Consider the following 24,768-nt stretch of genomic DNA (forward strand, 5'->3'; position numbering starts at 1 on the left):
ACAGTTAATATTTTGAGAGGTCATTAGACCCAACAGAGCAAATGTTGCTAGTGATATAGCAATTCACAGTTCTTCAATCTCTTTCTGAGTCCAAATCATTATTTTAGCTTGTCTTCTATGCCAAAAAGCACATGCTACATCCTGCGGAGCCTTCTCTTCCACTCCACACGCTTTCCTGCCTCGCATGCCATTTAACGTGAGATTTCAGAGCTAACGCAATGTGGCAGCGATCTACACTCCATATGCTTTGGCTTTTCTCAGCTAAGTGCTTTGTCAGAGATTTCACCTTGGATTTGAAAATGATCTCTTTGCTTGGGATCAGTCCCCCCAAATACCACAGCTTTCAGACGCTTTATCTTCATTTCAAGGAGCATTCATTACTGGTACGTTTCTCTCCTACTTGGAGCGCATTGCATTCAGCAACACAGCAGCCTAGCTGGCTTCCTCTTCAGTTATGTGAAAATTACTAAAAATATGAAATGCTACTTAAATAGATCTCGTCAGAAATAAAGCAGCTGCTTTCCTGTGCCAGACGCACTATTACAGATACACAGGAAAGCGGTGTTACGCCTTTTCCAGCTGTCCCCCGCATCTCCAGTTTCAACACCGGAGGATTTCAACTGTTACATCTTTCCACTCGTGGAGGTTTTGGGTGGTTTTTGGGGGGGTTTTTTGGTGGGTTTTTATTTTTTTTGGTGTGTTTTGTTTCATTTGGTTTGGGGTTTTTTTCATTTTAATTGTGTTCTTCAGGAGTCAGTCAGAGTGAAGGAATCTGACAGCTTGGAGTTTCATTTCGTTTCCAAATGAACGCGGCCACTTCCGCGGGGCCCGACAGTGCAATTCCCAGGCCGGCTGCGCTCCGTCTGCAGCGGGACGGCTCCGAGCGGCTCCGGTTCCCGCGGCACGGCCGAGCGCCGCCGCCCCGCGCCCCGCCCGCGCCCCCCGCGCCACTCACCGCACGGAGCCGCCGCGGCGCCCGCCGCCAGGGGGCGCGCCAGCGGCCCGGCCGCGCGCAGCGCCTCGAGCACGGCGTCGGGGCTCGGCGCCACGAGCCGCTCCCAGAGCCCGCGCGTGAAGAACTCCACGGTGTGCGCGCGGCACAGCGGCAGCGCGCGCCGCACGAACCGCGCCGCGCGCCGCAGCGCCCGCGCCGCCGCCGCCGGGGGCGGCTGGGCCGGGAGCGCGCTCGGCGGCCGCGACATGGCCCCGCGCGCGGCCCGTCGGCGCCGCGGCGCGGCTCGGTGACGTCGTCTCGGTGCGCGGCGCACGGAGCGCGATGGCGGCGGCGCGGCGCGACGGGCCCGGGCCGGCGGCGGCCAAGGCGGGCGCGGCGGCCCGGGGGCCCGGCCGAAAGAGGCGGTGGAGGCCCGCCCTGCTGCGCAGCGTTGTCGGCAGCGTCCAGGAGGGTGAGTCGGGGCCGCCGGTGAGCCTGAGGAGGCGCCGTGGGAGACCCGACTCCTTGGCTCAGCTGCGAGCCGGCTCGACCCGGGAGTCCCGGCTGGGGCCGGCCCTGCCAGGCCTAGCGGAGGGTTTGGGCTGGCGGAGCCCGCAGCCCCTCTCGCCCCCGGGTGTTGGTGGCCGTGGGCTCGGGGCTGGGGGTTCAGGGCTGGCTGGGCGCGGCCTGTGTGAGCTGGAGCTCCCCGGGTCCGGGACTGCAGCCCCTGGGCCGCGTGGCGATGGGTTTCGGCTTTTGGACTCGCTTTGAATTTTCTCCGTAGAAAGGTGCACGTTTAAAAAGAAAGCGTGTTTGAGAAAAGGTTCAGATAGGTAGTTATGCAGATGTAAAAATGAGTAGGAAGAAGAGCATGGGCTTCAGCAGCACTGTGCTGAAGTGGCAACTTTGGAAAAAGAATAAAAGGAAAAGTTGGAACTGATTTGGCTTCCCTTTAGAAACTGTTTCGTTAGTAAATACTACAAAAGTCAGTAGTTTTTTAAGAGTAATGTAATAAAAATAAGGTATTAGGAAAAAAGCAAGTTAAAGTTTCATTTTTCTTTAATGGTCGAGACTGAAACAGCCAATGTCTGAGCTTTCCTTTAAGCAGGAATGATTCTATGATGTAGCTGTAGAAAAGCTCTTCCTGGACATGTGCAGAAAGAAGGTAGTGGCAATAAAATACTATTTAAGTGAAAAGATGTAGTGGGTTATTAATGTAGAGTGATACGAGGCTTTAGTGACATTTTTCCCTGTGTCACAGCACATTTCTGCTGCTGCAGCGTGATTACCTTTCTTTTCTTGAGACTGCCTTTAGGAGCTTATTTTGGAATCTATTTTGATATTGCTTTAGAAGCTGTCAAAAGCAGGACTGAAGTGAAACGTTAATACATCTTTTCCCTGGCTTCACAAAGCATTGGCAAAGGTGCATGGTGGTGAGTGGGCAATAAGTAGTGATGTTTGCAGTGCTCTCCCGGGGATTTAGGGAGTAATTTTGAGTAAATCAGTGCAAGCTGCGATGCTGCAGTGGGGAACAACCTAATAATAATGTTTTTTCCCTTGAACTTGTGACTGGGCCTTACTAAAATTGCTACACATAGGGGCTTTTTCAATTTGGAAAGAAAACAGATTGAAGGAGTCCAGACAACAATTGAATGGTTTGGTACTATTTTAGTGCAGGTGTATTTAACTCCCCTTTTCTTATGCTTTCAGGACGAGGATTTGCATTTCGGAGGAAACAGAAGATTGAACGACAGTACAGGAGATTGTTGAAAAAGAGAAGACAAGTGCCTGCACAACAGGGTGATCAGTTTACTGATACTTATCCAGAGCACTTGAAACATCTTTACCTTGCAGAGGAAGAAAAGCTTAAGAAGCTGCGGCGCAAGACTCCAGATGATTCGGTGTCATCAGAAGAAAAGCTTAATAAAGCAGCAGAGTAAGTTTCCAAAGTATTTTAAAAAAGTAATTTTTTCCATCGCTAAATAAATATTTTAGATCTTAACAGTTCACGTGGACTTCAGTGTGGTAATTTGCTTTACTAAAAATGCCATTGTGTCTTAAATATTTTTTCCTGGTGGTTAGAAAAATAAATGACAGCGTAACTAGTTTCGTGTGCTTGAGACGATGAGGCGTCATTGCACAGTATTACCACCAGATGGAGATGAGAATGAAGCAAAATTTTTTTTTTGTTTTTTCCATAAGAGAGCAGTATTTCTAAATGAGTGTTCTCATCTCTCTGCAGTTGCTTCCATATGTTTGAACTAGAAAGAAAGAATGCAGCTCTAAGCTAGTATGTCCAGGTTTTTAGCTCTGAGGAGCTTAAATTATGGGGGAAACTCTGTTAGGCAGTCTTTAAGCTTCAGGAAACATCATCCATGTGGAGATACAGCAGATAAGGTGTATGACTAAAAGTTGTGTGCGCTCTGGTCTTTGGTGCATTTGGCATTGAAGAAGTTTAGTTTGTTGTGCTTTCTTGCTGGCTGCTTATGCATGGCCTGGAATGGTGTCGGGTATCACGTAAGAATGGTGCAAACAATCCATTCAGTGTAGGAGGATGACTCTTCTGAAACCTGTATTTGTAGTTAACTTCCCTGAATTTGTAAAAAGCATTGGAAGACTGTGCTGTGATTGTGCAGTGGCTGTAGTGTCTATGGTTATGTCTGCTTGGTGATAATCAGTGTCTCAAGAACATGTACTTTTTCTTCCAGGTCAGTTGTGACTCAAGAGAAGTTTAAAAATAAGACATCAAATCAGAAGGCAAAAGAAGAGTATGAGAAAATAAAGGCTGAGCATGCTAGAAAGAAAGAGGTACATTTAAACAGAATTCTTTCTTGATTTTAAACAAAGTCTAGATTAATGCCATTTCTGCCTCTCAGTCTTCCATCTGAACCCAGAGAAGACTGTAGGAGGTATTGGAACTCCTTCAGTCTTTTTCAACTTGACAGTGGTATTCAAAGCACACAGGCGTTCAAAGGATCCTTCTCTTTGTTCTTACTATTTTTGTCCTGCAGTTGCCAATAGCAGAATTTTATCATGTCAGTTGGTACATCAAGAAAAGCTTAGAGCTTGATCTGCATACCCCAGTGGATTATATTAGACCTCTTAAATTTTGTAGAAGGGGAAGTAATAACAATACCATCATCTTGTGATGGAAAATGAAATACCCATCCTGTCTTTCATGGCATTATCATCATGCGGTCTTCATTTTACCTTTTTATGTACTTTGACCAACAGTGAAACAATTAAATGTAATAGTATCTGCAGTCAAAAATTTTAGTAATTCTCTTCATTCATATTTATTTGGAATTATTTTTATGGGACATACTGTAATATCGTCATTGTGAAATAGCGCACTTGAATTATTAATTTGAGAGGTCTTTATTTAACTACTGTTCTTTCCCAGGACATTGTTTGTTGCACTGTAAAAGGGCACACAGTATAACATTGTAGAAGTTGTGTAACTTCCTGGTCACATACTAAATTTCAGTAGCTACTGAATAAATATTAAATATCTATATTAAATATAAATTAAATATATATATTAAGTATTAAATGTATAGCTGTGTAAAACATACTGTTTCTTCAGTTCAGCTACGTTTAGTTTTATGCAAGCTGATCTGTGATTCTGGGTGAGTTATGTGGTTATTTAGCTGATGGCTGCTTTTTTGCATATTAGCTACAGTTTGTATCAAAAGAAATTAATGTTATGACCAGCTTATTTAGAGAAGGTGAGAACAAGCCAAACCCCAGCAAGACAGCAGGGAGTATTCTCTGGGCAGCACATAGGAGTTGCCTGAGTGCAGGTGTTGGCATTTTTAGTTTTGCTAAAGATAATTAGGCAAAACAGGAGCTAAGTGCCCAATAACAGTAATCATTTATGTGGAGTTCTTAAGTGGTGCGTGATGAAAAAGTAAACCATGTTCTTCACCATCGTGTGTATATTAGCAAACACTGGATTTACTGTTATTTATTTTGAGAAGAGAAACAAGCCTAAAGATGCAATTTCAGCCTCCTCAAAGGCCTTTTTTGGCCTGAAGAAAGCTAAGGTTTAGTAAAGGTCAGAAAAAATTAATGCAACTAGCAACTGTGTAAGTAAGATGAATGTTCTTGCTTGGAAGTAGCCATTTGGTTGGTAGCTTAACTGGGTGTTGTATACAAGAATATGCTGAACAGCAGAAAAATTATTAGATAGGATGTGAATTACTGGTAAGTTAGAGCTGATGCTGCTCTGTTTTTTTTAAAAGGGGGGAATAAATTGTATTAGTCATAATGGTAAAATAAGTCAAGGGTTCTGAGAGGAAAGAGGTTGTTATCTGTGCATATTTTGCGTATGCATGTTTATTGGATTGTTTGGGATGTTTTCCTCTTAGATATCTATTTAGAAATCTTTCCTTATGTCCTATAAATTTTATATCAGAGGGCAATTCTTGCTAATTTTGGTACCTCACTGAAGCCATCTAGGCTGTGGAAAACAAAAATTACAACACTGGAAAAGGGGGTGTGAGATGTTGAATAAAATCTGAACATAACACTTTGGTGATATCTATATAGTGTTGATCGTCCATCCGTATATAGTTAACACTCCATTAGTAGTTTGGTTGCATGTCTGCTTCATGGAAGGTTTTACAGGTGAAAATTTGATTAGGGTTTATGGTTTTGTTCCATGTCTCTTAAAGGAACAGACTGCAGCCTGTGTTGCTCAAAGAGGACAGATCACTAGTAGTTTGGTCTGGATTAATTTTCCCGAGATAATGCTGTCCTAATAACAGAACAATGTTATTGCCCAATTCATGGTCCAGATATGTCTGATATCCTGTCAGCCTATCCCATGCAAAGGTGTCCAATATCCTAGCACATCTGGATTGGCAAGATATTCATTCACAGGGGAGCTGCTGCATCACCTTTTTCTTTCTTGCACTAAAGAGGAGAAAGTGGGGAAAATTTCGCCAGTTTGTCATTTAAGGAGAGTAGTGAAGGAGCACATTTCACAGAAAGGAAATAGTATGCATTGCAGCAGCAAACCTTATTGTAGGATGTTCTGCTGAAGAAAACTTGGCTCTTCTCTTGAAGCTTGGGGTTGTATAATTTGTTTTGATTGCAGTATGTGCTGAAAGAACATCATGATTCAGCTTCAGAGAAATGATGTTTCTATTGGCAGTACAATACCTAATTGCCAGTACCTATATAAAAATGAACTTCATTGCTTATGGATAGCTTTGCAGTCACAAAAGGTTTGTAATTGTTTCATAATCTTATATATTTACTTAATTTCAGGAAGCAGAAAAAAGAAAACAACAAAGAGAAGAAGCTCAACGTTTGTACAAGAAAAAGAAAATGGAAGCTTATAAAATACTGAGTAAGAAGACAAAGAAAGGACAGCCAAATCTAAATTTACAAGTAGAATTTCTTCTTCAGAAAATACAGCAAAATACATAACCTCTGCATATATTTAAGTTAGCTGTGGACATTTTATTAAATTTCTTCTAATAAATACTGTCTTTTTGTTTCTGCATTACTTTTGTTATTGCCTTGATTTATCTCATCAGTCGAATGATATATTCATCCTAAAAATATCTCTATGCTGAGAGTGAAAGGGATGTGGTACCTTGAAAATAAATGGTCTGTATTTCTAAACTTAAATTCTATAAGCTGTATGTCATACTTGAATTAAAAGTAATAGGCTGTAGCACCATCTGACCATGAATCTAATACTTCCTGCAATTGTGATTACTAAAATTGCACACACTTGGGAGGACTAAAATGATGCAAATTGATATCTCAAGAACTGCCAGTTCTAGGAGCGTGTTTTGTGTGCTCTTGGATAGGTTTGGCACATGAAAACAAAGTTCATATACTATACTTGGATGGCTATTATTTGTTGTTTTCCACAAAGAAGAAAACTTGCCAAAGGCCCAGAAGTGTTTGGATGTAAAGATCTTGGTAAAATAATTGTTGGCCCATTCATAAAGCTGCTTTGTAACTTGTAATGTCTGAATTGCTCTACCTTTTGTGTCATAGCTTTTTCATGAAATTTGTTTTCTTCTATGTAGCTTTTACTTAATAGCAATTTGGACCAATATTTTAAAGTTTATGTATTTTCCTAAAGAGAGAGGTTATCCTCACATTTGTGGGTTTTTTTAATATCTTACTAACAACCCAGTTGAGGAAACACAACATTTATCAGTTGAGAAGTTATAGTTGAGGATCCCACTTTGTGGATTAAAGGAAAAAAGAAATTATCAACTAACAATGTTTTAGAAATTTCTTCAATCCATATTTGCTTGCTAGAAACTGTGTGCTGGTTTTGGCTGGGGTAGAGTTACTTGTCTTCACAGTGGCTGGTACAGAGCTGTGTTTTGATTTGTGCTGAACACAGGGTTGATAGTGGAAGTTTTCATTATTGCTGAGTAGGGCTTACACAGAGCCAAGGTTTATTCCATGCTGCCACACTGGCACAGAGATTGGGTGTGCCAGGGAGGCTGGGAGGAGACAGCCAGGACAGGTGACCCAAGCTGACCAAAGGGGTATTGCCATGTAGGTAAAGCTATTCTGAGACCACAAAGCAGTGAGTATGGCAGCGATTTCTCACCAGATTTTTTTTTTTTTTTAACTGAACAGTGATGATTTACTACAAGGTAGATTTTTTTTCCCATTTTTTCCTTCTTTTGCTCTTTTTCTCTCTTGCTTTTTCCTTTTATCTCTTTATTTTTTTTTTCCTTCTGTTATAGAATGAAGTACAAGGACTTGAACTGCCAATGGCAGACAGAAAGTACATGATTTACAGTTGCTTACGTGTCACTTGAATCTAAAAGTCAAATGCTGGCATAAAACTAGAAATAATTCTATCCAGTGCTTTAAAAAATTAAAACTATTGTAATACACTGTATGTTTTCAGTCAGTGCTGAACACAAATCAGTTACGCATTGCTTAGATTGCTTTAAGAAGACTCGGGTGGTGAAACTTATGGGAGAAAGATAATGCTAGATTATGGAAAACTTCTTTATCATTCAGTTGTTAATATTTACATTCAATTTATATTGTCCAGTTAAATTAGATCAGATACAATGTAGGAATAAATACACTTATTTTTAAAATAGAATCCTAAATTACATACTCAACAATTTTTAAATTTGTTCTCGGTTTCAAGGACCACTTGTAGATCGTTTATAAAAGTATCTACCAGCATAGTCAGGCTGCTGCTGGTAAGCGCTTGTTTCCCCAAGACTTAGATGTGCTAAATGAGTGTTTATATTAATCACTCTTCAGGCAGATCTATTTCATGCTTCCTACCTACACCAGTTTTGGGTTGCTCACTGGTGACAGGACTGATGTATTTCAGTTGAGAATTTTCCAGGGAGAAATGGAAGAAGCTGCCCTCCACAGATGGCCATCTCATTGGCAGGAAATTCATCTGGTCTCAGCATGTAGGATTTGCTGTGCACATATGAACTCTTCTTTCGGTGTGCACACAGTATATCTGATCCAGCCAAGAGTTATCAGCTTTATGGCAGGAAGCTTTGCAGCTGATCTGCACAGATACTGAGCATTTGAAGCTCCTAGAAATTTTACAAAATGTTTATATACATGGCACAGAATTAGCTTTCTCAGCATCCCTGAGTGTTTGCAACACAACATTCCAGCCTGCACCCACACTAATGCATATTCAACAGTTACATGAAAACATTTGGACATCAAACTTCATCAGGCAATGTTCTTGGACACAAAAAATCCCCTAACACCAAATATTTAATAACCCTATTTGTTAATAAATCAAAGCCAACCTTATTTTTTATGAATGTAGTTCCCTTTGCTTTGGTGCCCTTTTTCAGATTTCATCATATTTCCTGATAATAATTAAAAATCCCCCAGCACTCTGCACTTAAAATCAAGGTGTATCTGCTGAAGGCAGTGTTTCCTCATGCTAACCCTTCCCCCAACCCTAACCCTAACGCTACTAACCCTAACTGTAAAAATGGCGGCGCTCGGTAGTCATGTGGTCAGGGAACACATGGCGGCGCCCATGCAGTCACGTGATATGGGAGCAATATGGCGCTGGCATGTACTTCCAGAACAAGATGGTGGCGCCCATCTCCGAGTGTTGTGTGTCGCCGCCCCAGCCCACCACTGTGCCGTGTGAAGGTGTTCAGGAAAAAAAATGGCATCGCATGCGTTTAATTCTCCAAAGACATTGCTGGTAAAGCTTTTTTAATGCTTTTTGATTTTTCAAATTGGTCCATTCTTTAGAAATTACAGATATAAAAAGCATTAATTCCTTCTGTGTCAACATTTTTACTGATATTCATGGTTTTTTGCTCCTACTTATTTAATTTGGATGGGGTTTTATATTTTGTTCCTTCTAGATAATCTAAATGAAGCTGTTATCTAGTGGAAAATGCTGTTTGAGTTTAATGAGGTAGACAGTATTCCTTTGAAAGTAATCTGGTATGCATTAAAATGCTTTTAGTGGTCGATAAACCAAAAGACATTAAAATATCAATGTATTTGAGGTATATTTTTTGCAATTATTGTCTAGCCGTCAATATGTTGAATTGCACTGTGGGTCTGAAAACACAGAACTAGTTCATATGCACTGTGCTCAAGATTAAAGCAAAGGGGATATAATTTACACATCCATACCTTCACATACTTACCTGTAAATGCTGGTCTGATTTTCAGGCAATATCTTAAGATAATCACTTTTTATTTTAAAACAATGTCTTGTCCAGGTGGTAGTGATTACTGTTGTCAATGTTATTTTAAAACCAATCTTACATATACATGTATATATCTATATATATAATTTTGTGGTAATTTCAGCCACTGAACATTCAAGTGTAGGAGCTGCTGCTCCTCGATCTTTACAGTACTCTGCTCCGAAGGCAGTGGAGGTATGATGATAAATTGCCTTGGCACTAGGAGCAATAAATCATGCCAAAACTCGCAGACGTTTTGTATTTAACAAATATTTTCTTTGGGAGTGCAGAAAGGGTACAAAACGCAGTTACAACATACACAGGAACACTTTCCACTTCTCCATTATACTTTGTATTAGAGCAAGTTATCCAATTTTCAGCTCCGTGAGTGGGGACAAGGCAGCTCTTCCAGCCCATGTCCTCACTTCCTGTATCTGTTCAGAAAAAGCACTCCTAGGAATGGGCTGCACCTTCAATCAGAAGGGCTTAAGCACATTCTTGATGTTGATCATATAAAGTAAGAGAAAAGTAAACAAAAAAGGAAAAATAAAAAGCTACCTTGTTCCTCTGACCTCTTACCTTGTTCATTTGGCTTTTTTCCCTTAAGTTTTATTAATGTCTTATTAGTAAGTCTAATAAGACTTATTAATATGTCTTATTTATAAGACACCCTAAGTCTTATTAATATCTGGCAGAGTAGTTGTGGTTTTTTGTTTTCTGTGTTTTGGTTTGGTTTGGTTTTTGTTGGGTTTTTTTTTCCAAGAAGAACCAGAAGAGGATCTGGGGGACTACAGGTCTCACAGTTTGACCTTGATGCCAGGGAAGGCCATGGAGCAGATCATCCTTCCCGCCATCACACATCAAGTGCGGGACAACCAGGAGATAAGGCCCAGCCAGCATGGGAGTACGAGAAGCAGGGGCTGCTTGAACAACCTAATCTCACTCTGTGTTAAGTTGATGTGCTTAGTGGATAAGGGAAAAAGTGTGGATGCTAACTACCTCAACTTTAGCAAAGCCTTCAAAAGCAAAGCCTGTGATGCTTCTTTCAGGGGAGGCCTTATCCCTCTCTAAGAGTGCCTGAAAGGAGGCTGAAATCAGATGGGAGTCAGCCTCTTCTCCCAGGTAACAAGTGACAGGACAAGAGGAAATCATGTCTCAAGTTGCACCAGGTAAGGTTTAGACTGGATATTAGGAAACATTTCTACATCAAAAGAATTTTTTCACAAAAGATTTAAATTCCAAGTAAATTCTGAATATTGTTCATACCTTCAGCATTCACAATTGAAAAAATAACTAAGGATTTTGATTAGAAGATGGACCTACATTTAATACTCCGTATATAATGCAAATGAATATTGTTTGCTAAATTCCTTACAGGTATTCTACAAAAATACTATATAGTCATAACTTTGACACTAAGACAATTTTAAAATATTTTAACTTTCTGAGGATTCTTGGGTTGTATTGTAAGCTCTTTTAAAATAGGTAATTACCTTCCTTGGATTCACAAACCAAAAACACTGGTATGGTGAAGTTTGGTTGGATTTTGCTCTTTGGTTTGATTTGCTCTTTGAGGAAAAGCCTCTAACTGAAAACCAAGAAAAGGGAAAAAAACAGATCAGAAGTGAGCCTAACCTGAAACTGTAATGTGTAGGTTTCTTTCCATTTCCCTAGAATGTCATTTGGCAAATGTGAAATTAAGCTATCTCAGACCTTTAGCAGCTGAAACACATACACAACATTATGAAGCAAAAAAAAGCAACACACCCCCCTCCAAAAAACAGGAATAGCTAGAAGCATCTCTATCTGTCAGTTTATATTAGGTATCTCTCAAAACAGTGCAGTCCCCTAGAAAATGATGAACTTGATAGGGAAATGGTTCTTCGACCTGTAGTATAAGAAATGTAAGAACAGAAGATGAGTGTATGACTTCTTTGCAGTTTGAATTATTATCTAATATGTTTGGGCTGTTATTCCTACCCCACCAAAATCTAATTTGTACAGAAGACTGCAGATTTTCTCATCTATAAATAGTTGCAGATTAATTACAGGCTGAAAAGCTTTTCATTATTCTTTAATTTCATTGTCTTTTAGCTTCAGTTCTATGGTAGTATTAATAAATTGTAGGCAGATACTTGCAGAGAGTAGGAGAGCTATTTTGTGGGATAGAGGTTTCTTCTGGAGTGGTTTTGGTATTAGATGTAAGGAAGATGTCATTAAAGTGGCGGAGGATCAGAAAAGTGTATTTTTTATTTCTCAGACTGGAATGGAGGAAGGGATCTTGTTCTTCTTCCTGGCTTGGCATAAAAGTGTTTACCTAAACTGTGTTTTCTTCTTTGATAGATTAAATGTGCACTTCCTTTTAAGTTTATATTTTTTAATGTATAGTGACACACCACAGTTTAGTGGATATGGAGGCCTGACAGAAAAGAAAGGAATGGAAAGCAAAGACAGTTGGAGAAGTGGTAACAACCATGTGTTTCTAAATGTAAACAATATTCAGCATATATGAACCACTGTTTTACAAAAGCAGAGCATATATCTGAAATACCCTATGTAATTTAAGAGAGAAGTTGACATCTACAGAACTCATTTTGTTATAAGCTCTTTAGGATATATATCCAGGATAGTTCTTCCAGTTTAATGCAGGAGTGCCATTGCAAGTCAATAAATAATCTCAATTGGAAAGAAAAAATGGTAGAAAATACTTTTCCTTAGTTTAAATATGCAAAATAAGTACTATGAAATAAGGGTTATTTATAATCACAAGCCAGTGTTGTAATCTGTTTTGCATTTATTTTAAAAATTAAAACTCATTTCAGATTTTTAGATTTAAAAAAAACCCACTCTGAAATTTAAGCTTTTTTCTGGTGCCAGCTGGATTTAGATGCTTTCCAATTACCATTTTCATAGCAATGGCAAACATATTATGGAAACAATATTAAAACATTTTTAAAGATATCACATTTGTGGTTGTCTAGCTGCAGAAGGTAATATCAAATACCTGTCTACATTTCAGCTGAGCCACTCTACAAAAAAGATGGAAAGAAAAAAATTCACACCACCAATGCTTCTGCTGGTCCTGTGTGCGTGCATGCACTTTTTAGGGTCTCTTTTTGTTCTTGGTTAAGAAAAGCCCACTGGGTGGAGGCATGGAGCTAAATTTCATCAGAAGACAGCAATTGTAGATTAATAAATGTAAAAAAAGGAAGGGACATTAGGAACAAAGCCCAGCAGCCCTGTTTAATGAAGGCTTGCTAGCTATTTGAAGTTGTGCACATCTTCCTTAAAACCGCCTGATTATAATTTAGAATTATGTCTGCATTAGAGAATCAATGGAAACCTTTTCTGAATTGCTCAGTTGTATCCCTTACTTTTAATTTTATGAAGTTCTCTTAAAATTTTGGCTGTACCCTGGCAGTTACATAAACAATATTGTAACAGTTGCATATGTATTTATCCTTCCTGAGCTGCTTAGAAGGAACCCTGAAGTCTTGCAGTATAGAATCTGCTTCAGTAATTTTTTGACTCTTCTGAAAGCTAATTGCCAGTTTATCAACACTTTTCTCTTAATAGGGGCACGAAAGCTGAGCAGAGCTAACTGTTCTACAAGCAATTGTGCATTGCACAACACCTTGTTTTCTACACATTATACTCTCATCCAATGCTAAGTGAGAGTCTTGGCCACAATTCCTCATTTCTCACTTGCTGCCTGGTAATAGTATCAGTGAACAACCCTACTTACAACAGCAAGCAATCACAATTCCACAGCTTCCCTGGGCTCAGCTTTCTCCTGCAGGTGCTGACAGCTGTGGCTGAGCATTGTGGTGGCCCCAGTACCACAGACAGCTGAAATACTTTCAGCCATGTGAGCCCTTGCTTTAGGGGACCAATCCAAAATGCCACAGGGGATGTGCCTGCATCCTCCTGCAGTGATTCTGCTGGAGGAGTTGCTTCAGGAGGGTCAGGGACCTTGCAGACAGAACTGAAAGTAAAGGGCCAAAAGCAGATTATTGACATCCATTACATACTTACATAGGGATTATTAATGGAACTCTGTGAGGTGCTGGGATTTGATAATCTCATCCTAATCTATTTTTCCAGGCCTTGGACACAGTTTCAATCCAGGACCTCTATCTGTCAGCTCTCTGTAATGGCGGTGACATCTGTCATGGACTGTTCTTCTGTTGATGTATCTCAAAGCAACTTTGTATGAAGTCTTTTCTGCAGAACTGTGTAGGAAAAAAAACAAAGTTAAATGAGACCTAGTTAGAGTTTTGACAGATATCCACATAGTCAGTTCTAGTTAGTGGAGGCACAAGTACCACAAGGTCAGGCTTTGTAATTTTGTCTATAGATGCCTATTCTGTGCTCCTTGTTCCTAGGAAATGCTTGTAGAGAGTTCCCACAGGAATTGCAATTACTGAGTGGAGTCTTGGCAAATATTGACCCATCTGTGAGACAAGTCAGTGCCCCAAGGTCAAGCCATGTAACTGCTGTGCTGCTCCAATGTTGTTATACTCCCTGTTCGGCTGGTTCACTTGGGCATCTTCAGCCAGGCATAAAGATATCCTGAAGTCAGGATAGATGCACCTTTAAAATAAAAAAAAAAGCAAAAGTTTATTATTTAACATAAAAGAGATAGCTAGAATAAGCTGTTAGTCTAAACAACAGTGTGCCCCCCCACCTCTGGTGTGAAAAACCTTGGCAGACAGTGTGGAATCATTAAGAGGAGGAAGGGTTGGGCACCACCACGTATCCTCACTGCTTCAGTGTGTCACCAGCAGCGTCAACACTGACAACACTGCCAGTTTGACCCAGTGCTTCACAACTCCTTCCAAACCAAACAGACCGTCCCAACTAACCTCTCTGCTGTCTTCCCATCAGGCCTTCTCACATTTGCATGCTGGTATTTTCTCTCTTGAATCTTTGAGCTACTATTGATACTGTATCAATAATACAACCCCCCCCCTCCCTCCCTGAGACTTTTGTTTCTTCTGTCACTTTACAGACTGTCTCACAGCCCTTTAGAGGCAGTCGGAGCCCAGGTTACTCTAGCGTCACATGAGACCTGAGTCTTGGATGACTAGTCCACTGGGCAGAGTGAGGGCAGCCTTCAGGTGGGGTTACAGAAGGAAGGTTTCAGCCTATGCCGTGGTCCAAGGAAGGTGAGCAGGAGTTTCTTTCCCTGGAGAACTGAATGAATTCCAGTATTACTGATTCTGTTGCTTTTCACAATGCACTGTAAATTACAAAACGACTTGATCACGGAAGCAGTGTTTTCATCCAGTTCAGGAGGGGATCATATGATGTGGTGCCAGGTTCTTCTACCACAGATCCAGGACTCCTATTTGTCCTTGCCCCTATTTTCCTGTTCCTCTGGCCTGCCTAGGTCTGAATCTAAGTCCTGCCTCTGCCTTTGAGCATGGCCATTGTTATCCCTGGTTTTGTGCCCAGCTCACTAATAAAGATGTGAGACAAGACAGGACAGACCTTTGTGTTATTCCACTTGCCACTGGCTCCAAGTAGAAACCTGTGACCCTCTGAGTGCAGTTATTCAGTAAGTTCTTACCCATCTTGTAACCTGTTAAATAGTATTTCTTTAAAACGGTAAATACACAATGTGTATCTCAGTGTCCTTTTCCCCCAGGTAGCAAGTAGAAATATTGATTGAAAATGTAGGCAATTTATGATTTTTTAATCAGTTTTTTATTGAAAAAGAATTGATAGGAATCCTTTTGTCCTAAATAGAGTTTAAATTAGTTTTATTTTCCTTGCTGTCAGCTATAGAGTTCCCTTGTTATCCTTTAATTTTCTCTATTGATTTTCTATGATTTATTGATATTCATTTTGCTGTCCTTTGTTTCTGCTCTCTTGAAAATAAAAATTTTAATAACAGATTTTTTATATTAATCTGTGCAACTCTGTGATGTATATGTGTAATAAAAATGAAAATGTAGAAGTACTGATTTATGTGCATAAATTCGGCTCATTTAGTATTATTCAAAAAATGAGCATCATAAAAGAGGCAGTGATTCTCCACATAAAAATAGCAATAGTTGTTACATTTGTAATGCTTAACAATCCTGTAGTACAAGAATATTTTCACAAGTATTTTATCCTGTTTTCTAAAATCTCTATGTCTTGTATGTATAGCTTCTAAAGGGAAAAAGAGAAGCCTTTCCACTGAAGATTTTAAACCCAATGTTATCCGCTGTACCAAGAGTATTCCAAAACCCTCATATAATTATTTTGAAAATAACTTCATTCAGGTCAGTAATATTTGGTCTTATCGTTCACCCTGACAGATGATGAGTTATCTCACAGAATTCTAAAATTTTGTAGCTCAGTTCCACTGACCATATCTAGATTATATTTCAATTATCCTTGTTATGTGGAAATTACATACAGAGGAATAATACTTGGAAAAACTACTGACCCTAGCCTACACTTCAATGCAGGCATCTCTTCATCCTAGCAAATAATAAAATGTTATTACTATATAAGGTGGTAAAATATCTAGACAGCTTCTTTATGACTTTGGATACTTCTGTCTTGCAGATTTATGATGAACTAAGCCAATCCAAAAATCTACAAGAGAAAGTACCCTTGTGCATTTATGCAGATTTTATCCTTTTATCCTCAGTTATTCTCCTGAGACTAAATGTGTAGTATATACAAGTTGTGGCAACTTACAAATTTGATTTTTCTCATGAGTTTTATGGGTAAATGGATGTTTTCTAAGTGAAATAATCACCAAGAGCTTGTTTACATAATATGATTGACAAACACCTCAGTACAATTCACATACAGTGAAAAAATTCCTGGGGAAAAGCATAACTGAAGGGATTACTTTGCTGGAGCTCTAGCAGTATTCTAACAACAACAGTGTATGTACAACAGGGAATGTTTTATGTAATGATAAGTGTTTGTTAAATGTTAGGTTTTGTTCCAGATGGCTTTTGGAAACACTGTCCTGATAGACCACTGAATTTGAATTCTGCAGATGGAGATTTTTTTGATACCTGCTCAGGATAATTATGCCGGGTAATAATTGTGGTTGGAATCTGTAGGCTAGAGCCACACCTGAGGAAGTAAAGCAGCAATTTATGCAGAGCTGGAGCGAACCAGGGTGAGAAGGGTACACCCAGCCAGTCAGTGTCTGTCATGTGAAGCTTTGAGGGTCATGTCAGTTAGAACAGGGGACAGGTAGTTGACAACTCAGCTCCTTTCTGTAAATAGCTCCCTGCTAAACATCTGCTAATATTAAGGTGTGAATGTAATAGCAATGATGCTGGCTTGGCACCACTCTCTCCTATGTGGTGCAGAGAATCCTTTTCTCTTTGAACAGTATCCAGCAGAACCAGTGCACTTGTGGGCATCAGGAGCTAGTGGGGCAGACAAGTGACTCTGCTGTTTTATATCATTTATTCACCACTGTTTACACAGTGCTTCATGGAAACACAATTTAGTCTGCACATTATGGACATCTTCTTGCAACTATGGTGCAACAGGATCTGATACAATATATTTACATTCTGATTGGTCTATCAAAGCATTTTAAATAGTAGAATGATTGATAAGTAGTAGGTAGTAATGATTCTTTTATTCTTCATTCTGTACCTTCATAAAAAGGATATGAATATTTTAGTATTATCTGTAACGTTATCTGTTCCAGTCTTCAACACCTCTTCAGGTTTGACCTGCAGTGTGAGACTAATAAAAATACTGATTTTATGTGTCCATTCCCACACTCATATATGTGTACGTCATTAAAATGTCAAGATTTTACATACTCAGCATTGCTGCATACTTTCACTGTCTGGTTTTCACCCTGGATCTGTAAAACAGTTTGTTTTAAGAGTGATCAGTTCCAGGGAAGTAATCACATTCTTTACACAAGGGCATAAAATACAGATTTAAAACAGGTATTAAGAAACCATGGTACAGTTGGAGCCATACCTCTGAAGTAAATATTTTGGAGGCTGTTGTTATTTTTTCTTATAGTACTTGACGCTAGTAATATCTAGATGCTTTTCCTCTACACTGGTTGTATTATTTCAGTACCTGAAAATTGGAGTAAGATTTCTTCATTTGGATTTGTCAGAGCCTGCAACCTTTCTGCTGGAAGTCAGGAAAACTGATGTTCAAGTCTGAAGATGCTACTTTCTTAAACTCACCATCTATGAGGAACTTAGCCTGTCTGAGAGCAAAAGTAACTGTCAAATGAAGTCTAGCCCCCAGGGAACAGAAAATAATAATCTTACGGGACATTTCAGGTAGCTCTCTGGAGAGAATAGAGTATATATTCCAAGTCCATACCTTGATTATGCTTCTTGTTTTGGGGTTTTGCTGTCTTCCAAAATAAAAAAGAATGAACGTGAACATTTTTCCGCCACTTTTCTTATTAATAGCCCTTTGTCACACAGCTTCACAACAGTATTTCCTCCAGAGAGCCTTAAAACAAAGCATCTCTTCCAGACTGAACAGCTTTCTTTCTGGTTACTCTTCAAGCCAGCAAAGCTTGCTTTCTTGGCCTCTGTCTTTTTTCAATGTGGAAAAAATTAATGAAGCAGACACATTTGAAGCTGATCTCTATAACAATTTTAGCTTTGCAATTTACTGGTGTGCAGCCTGAGCCCTAAAAAAACCCAAAACCAACCAACCAAAAACAAATCAAAAAACAAAACACAGAAACACCCCAGGTCCCTGGATCCAATCTCCACTGCTGCATCTTCTGCCAGAGTTCCTCCTTGCTGTTACATGAATCAAGGGAAGAGTCTGTAAGGCAAATTTCGATGTAGGATGAGGCCATTACTCATAACAGGTAAATCTCAAAAAAGTAAAAGTCATACTGGGTAGCAATGCCCTGTGGAGTTAACATTTTGTTTATCACATTGTATGTTAACATACCATAGCAACTATATTTCACAGAAAATAAAGTAATAACAAATAATTCCATTTTTTTTAAAACTCACTAGAGCTATTCTAATGAGAAAACATCAGATATTTTTCAAGTTTGTTTCACTAAAACAAAGTTAAATTTCTGCCATAAAACCATAGTTTAAACTACTACGTAGTTTATGTAGTAGTCACAGTATTAGTAAAATTATCCAGATACTCTAATATTTAAAAAGGAGGCATGTATTTAAGTGTGATGACTAGTCATAAATAAAGCAACTTGTATTAAGTTCATTTTATTTAATTGACTCTTGAAGTACAATTTTGATCTTTTGAAGGCAATCAGATTTTCACCTTGCGTTTTCAACCTCTCTTTCTTTTGTTAACCTTTTTTGCTTCCATTCTAGTCTTTCATTTCTTGAAATGATGGAGTTCAAAGATCTGATTGTAACACTTGACAAATCTTGTGGACCAAAGCCCTTTATTTGATGTGTCAGTAATTTTTAAGCTGTAAAAGCAAGCTTGCCAGACCTCCAATGAACAGTTTTTATTTCTTTTTGCTAGTGTATGAAGATGGTAACACAAACAGTGCCTCAAGACCTGTCTGTCTCTGTAATAGGAAGCACACAGATTTTTACGAACTCAGAGTAAAATGCAGTTACTTCATGTTGAACTGCTGATTTCTCAGTACACGCCTGCTTTTAAAATAGCTACAGCTAGAGACTTCTTCTCCTTGAAAATGCCATGTAACAATGCTCAGTGAGTATTTCATCCTGTAACAAGCATAAGTCAACTTCCCTCCGGTGTCAAGAAACAAATGCATCACCTCAGATGTGCACCCAGGGTCATGTCTTTGAAAGGCAAAACTGTTTGGTAATGTGACAGTGGCTCAGGAAAACATTCTGTAGAACCTGCAGTTTTCATGAAGCACAGAGACGGCATTTCAGGGCATTTCAGAAAGAATGTATATTCCAATAACTCCTAGTTTTGATGTCCTCAGTTTACTTTAAAGGCAGATGAATGACACTTTCTTGTATCCCTTACAAAAGAAAATGAACAATCTTAACAGAAATCATATAATTCCAGATTTCCTTTGTGTATCCCAAACAACATTTTCTTGAGAGAAAGCCAAACTGTCATTTCAAAGCACTGTTAACAAATGTGAAGTCTGAATAAACGTGTTTCTCCACACAACCACTAGGTCAATAAAACATTTACAAAAGTCAGTTCTAAAAATAAACTGCACACTTCTACAAAGGAAGCTCAGACTTCATGTAGTTACTAATTTTACTACTTCATGGATTTAAAACCAGTGGATTTCATGCTAGTGTAAAATGAAGTGTAAGTTCAGTCAAAAATAATAATACGTTTAGGCTATTTATACCATATAATTAATCTGTTTTTATTGCCCATAATCTTACTACAGCATACAGTTGAATTGTACTGGAGTATGAGGCATATGTCACTGTGCCTAGCTGTGGACCGCAAGAAATTTTCCAGGGATGGCATTGAACACTTTAGAAAAAAGCCCCCAAAACACGCAAACAGATTGCTGCATGATGATATATGGCCTTCGAGTTTCTTGAGAAATGTTTTGTTAGCTCACTACATGTAGTTCATAGAACCTTATGAATGTGTGAGTCACAAGCTATAAAGCCTTCTTAAATGTTGGAAAATCCTATTTATGACTGAGGTATGGATGCTGAAGTCAAGTCAGAAACAGCTGAGCATTGAAAAACGGCAGCTACAAATCACATTCAGAAACAAGGGAAAATAAAGTTAGAGAAGTACATCAGATTTTTTTTACAGCAGTTGACCAGAAGCCTTTCTTCCAGATGGATCCCTTTTAAATCAGCCTTTTCTTAATGTAGTGATTCCATAAAAGCAGAACTGGAGTCCTTTACCACATCAGAAAATAAGTTGGGAAATTAGGGATTGCTTGCAAGTAAACATAGTTTTGGGGTTGTTTTTTTTGGTTTTTTTGGTTTTTTTTGTTTTTTGTGAAGGGTAAGGGTCAGTTCCCTCATGCATTCATTTGCTGCTTCTTTACTTACCACTCTTCTGCCATTTGCATGTACCACTTCTCTTTACTAAATTTTTGGAGGTTTTTTGTTTGTTTTGTTGGTTTGGTTTGGTTCTGGTGATTTGGTCGTTGTTGAAAGGCTTTGCTGTGTCACTATGATATTTGAGACACTTTCTCTGTGGTGAAGCTTTTGATTTCTTTTTTCCCTTGTCTAGTTAAAACTTCTGGATTCCAAGAACCTCATATAGTATCAGGAAACACAAGTTGTGGATGAATACAGATTTAACAGACCTGAACAGCTAATCTGGTTTTATGCTAAACTAGAAAATGCAGGCAACATTGCAAGAAACATGTTTACTGTTAACAAAAGTGTCTGGCTTTCAGCATTTCAAAAGTTGTTATAATAAACCTAACTTCATGCCATAAAAAACTGCTCAGTAATGATATGCTAAGACTGTGAAGAAAATAATTTCCTACCAGATCTGATTCCATCAGGACCACTGCTCATGTGACCTTTTAAAACTCATGGAATAATTTGGAACCAAATCCTGAAACTGGATATTCATCTATTATAGTATTGTATTTTAAATGGGGATAGTAGCAAGAAATGCTTCTTCTTAAAGGATTTTCTGCTTACATTTCATGATTCTAATGTTCATGTGGGTTTGTATTTCCTCTTGCCTTGCCTGCATGTGGAACATTTAGAGAACTAGTGAAGAATATGCACACCATATTCTTCCCTACACCAATACCCCTTCTAAAAGGATATTTTTCTAGTGATAGAGGCAGGTCATTGGTAAAGAAACCTTTTCATACTGTCTTTAATTTATAAGAAGCCTGGTTTGTGCCTTCTTCAGAAAATTACTTTTCTATATGTGGATTTCTCAAATGTAACACATAAAAATAACCAAGTCTTTAATTATTATCAGAACTTGGGATCTTGCTTAGTTGTATTTTCAAGAGGTATTTCCTAACATAATGAGAGTTTGTACATGGCTGAGATCAACAGTACTTTCATCCACTTACTGGGGAACTGCAGAGCTCTAGATGTTGTGCTTTAGGGAGAAAAAAAAAAAGGAAAACAATCACTCCTTCACCTTACAGATATTTTTTTCTTAGTAAGAGTTCAAATTATGTCAGAGTTTCTCACAGAAAACTAAGAGAAGAAATACTGGTAACATAAGTCAGTGAGTTGGGAGTGGAGGAAGAACCAATATAAGTCTCAGTAAGTGTTCTTCACAAGATACACCATGTACCCAAAGAGAGGCCTCACTTCAATTACTTTTTCCTTCAGATTTCATCCACTGAATTATGAATTTCATACATGAGACTCTAAAAAAAAGTGTCTCTCCTCTCCAGAGAAAAAAAGCAAACTGTCTCAAATAACGAGCTGCAGGATTTGTAGAATTGTCTCCTTTGTTGTCATGGAAACCAAAGTTATAAAAAAATTGAATGAAAGAAGCTGATGATGCCTCCTGTAATTTTTCTGTAACTTCTGGAGTTGTTAACGTTCCTTAACAGAGGTAATTATTTGTAAATACCTTGAAACAAATGATGGAACAATATGGAGTTTTATTGAAGAATATCTGAATATTTATGGGCATAGCTGCAGCATGCTAATGCTTGATAATAGCCTATGGATGAATATTAAAAAGTCATAAGCCCAGTAGAGTTAGGCCAACTTTAGCAGTAAAAGCAGTAGGAACAGAATTTGATCTAAGTGATCAGGAATTATTGTTCTCCATTCTTGGGAATTTACAGCTTTGGAAATTAATGTCTTTCTAAAAGTTAATGATGGGTATTCTAGGATGACAATACTCTTCAACTGTTATTTCTACAAGGTTAGTGTACAAGAATCTTAAACCCCAAAAACAAAAATGAAAAAAAAACCCAAAACCCCAAAACAAAACAAACCAAAACAAAAAAGGCACTGTCTCCTACAACAAGAATTACCTGAACAAAGTCAAGCAAGTATTTTGTTTAAAAGAACTATATTGTGGAATCAGTCCTGTAAAAGCCTCTGGGTCAATTGATCTAGCCAGTTTATATTTATGGTCTTCATTATATTTATTATTGGCTTCTGAGAAAAATCCTGAGCCCTCAAGGTTCATTAATATGGGCATGTTACTTCAGTGATCAACTTCTATTAAGTTAATATCTTATATCATCAGGGAAGCAGCCAGATCAAAGCTACTTTGCACCTGAAATGCTGAGCATCAACTTAACTCCTAACTCTGGTTTATCTTTTCTTATTGATTTTTCAAGCAATTATTGTGTTTTGTTGGCGACAGGAAACTTCATAAACAAATACTGAACATCCCAGATCTGCTTCCCCTAAATCTTACCTTTTAAAGTCTCCTCATTTAATCACATTGCTTTTCCAGAACCATCTCCTGGATTTTTATGGGTAAGAGCTTCAGATGCAAGGTTTCTGTTTGTCTTCTCTATTAAGCATTCTGTCTTTACAGAAATAGATAAAACCCAGAAACTGGATTTTAAAAGCCCATAAGGGCATTCCAGAAAACAAATAAAAATAACCTCACAGGTTCTTTTTCTAGCTGTTTTTGTAACCTAGTGTCCTTGAGGTTATACCTCCAATGATATAGGATCAAAATTCCAAGACACATGTAGCAAACAATTACATTTTCCAAGACATATAATTTTGTTTCATTGAAAGGAAACAAAAAATCCTCTAGTCTTGCATATTAATGTGGGTTTTTTAATTATAAAAGCAAGGAAACACGGTTTTGTTTTAACCTTATGAAGAATGAAGACTGAGAAGTTTAAGACTTAGTTTATATCCTTTATGCAATTTGCATTTCTCAGACCATTTATGAAGGTAGCAAATTTTAAAAGATATTCTTTTACATTGGTCAATCTGTTTATCCACAAACCAAAATGTGTTTGATATATGACCAGTTATAGCTCTTTTTTACAGGATAGTAATACCGCCAATACTGATCAAAAGTTGGACGGCATGGAAATCATATATATTTTTAGAGATAAAATGAGCAAGGGGTTTTTTAAACACTAACATGTTCGTTAGGACAATTTTATGCACAACATTAAAATATAATTCCCAAAAGGCTAGGCTGCCTCTACTCTCCCGTGTGTCTTCTTTCATTGACATAACTGTTTCCACTATTCTAGAATGAAATTAAATTAAACATATATGCATAAATATATTTTGTCAATCTCAGCATATCTCAGATATGATAAGGAAGCTACATGTAACCACTGGAACATTTTACAAAAGCTTGTTCTCCAACACTAAAAGTTTCCAGGAGGAATTCTCACAGAATTCTTAGCCCCTTATGTATATCTATGTTAGATATATCTATTTTTCAATACCTGTGATTCTGATTAATTGCTAATTAACATTTTGAAATCAAGGTTGTTTTTTTTTCTAAAATATATGCTCTACCCCTGGTAGTAGTATGAGATCTGAAGGAATAAATAATTAAATCCTGTGGACTGTTGGTGCCATTCTGAAAATTGGAGGGCATTAATCTCATCCAACTTTGAATTTCTTAATTTTAGGCACCTTGTTTAAGTTAATTGTTTAGGAATCATCTATATCCTGTAAAGAAAATCAGCGCTGCTAGAGATGGAGTCATCCTGCTTTAAGACAGGTGTCTAAGGCAGGAGAGACAGTGTGGTCATAGCTTGATGAGAAAGGCAGGAGAGACAGTGTGGTCATAGCTTGATGAGAAGCAATAAGCAGATGATGCTTAAGTTTCTATTAGTAAAACGAAGGACAATAAAACTAATTTTGTGATGAAGTGCTCATCACCATAGTTTTTCAACACCATGAAATTCAGATTCTTGACAGTCTCTTTCTGTTCTGTACCCCAGCACTAGAATCAGTACTTTACTGAGCTCCATAGCCCCTGTCCACTGGTGCTGCTCCCAGCTCCACCTTTGTGGTGGCTTGTGGGGCCACACCTGCCTCTGCCTGGTGGCAAGACAGAAACTGACTAGAGGCAGTGGGATAGTAAAAATGCTGCACAGAGGGGTGGGATAGCAAAAATTCATCTTCTAAGCAGATAATTGTAGCCCTGAAGAGGAGAAGAGAAATTATGGAAAGGCCAAGAGAAATCCTGAAGGACAAAAAGGCTGAAGGGAAGTTAAGAAACAGGAAAAGGACAGGTGTAGCAGAAGAAACAAAATGTGAGACTTACTTGTGTGTGCATAAAACCAAGGTGATATATAAAGAA

General features: G+C 38.5%; 2 protein-coding genes across 5 annotated transcripts in view; one reads left to right on the plus strand and one right to left on the minus strand.

The window, feature by feature from the left end:
- LOC131592068 (probable methyltransferase-like protein 25) overlaps positions 1–1,202 on the minus strand; it is a 51,440-nt gene extending 50,238 nt beyond the window's left edge. For all 4 annotated transcript variants that reach the window (XM_058863334.1, XM_058863331.1, XM_058863332.1 and 1 more), the window contains exon 1: positions 956–1,202. In XM_058863334.1, coding sequence (XP_058719317.1) covers positions 956–1,202 — 247 coding nt within the window. The remainder of the gene's footprint in view (positions 1–955) is intronic.
- Positions 1,203–1,239: 37 nt separating this feature from the next.
- LOC131592070 (thyroid transcription factor 1-associated protein 26-like) lies at positions 1,240–6,446 on the plus strand. Its single transcript, XM_058863336.1, has 4 exons — positions 1,240–1,406; positions 2,645–2,870; positions 3,643–3,742; positions 6,209–6,446. Exons 1-4 carry the CDS (start codon positions 1,277–1,279, stop codon positions 6,368–6,370), a joined length of 618 nt encoding a protein of 205 aa, XP_058719319.1. The 5' UTR covers positions 1,240–1,276; the 3' UTR covers positions 6,371–6,446.
- Positions 6,447–24,768: the final 18,322 nt, after the last annotated feature.

This window comes from Poecile atricapillus, chromosome W, assembly GCF_030490865.1.
Source record: "Poecile atricapillus isolate bPoeAtr1 chromosome W, bPoeAtr1.hap1, whole genome shotgun sequence".
Lineage (NCBI taxonomy): Eukaryota > Metazoa > Chordata > Aves > Passeriformes > Paridae > Poecile > Poecile atricapillus.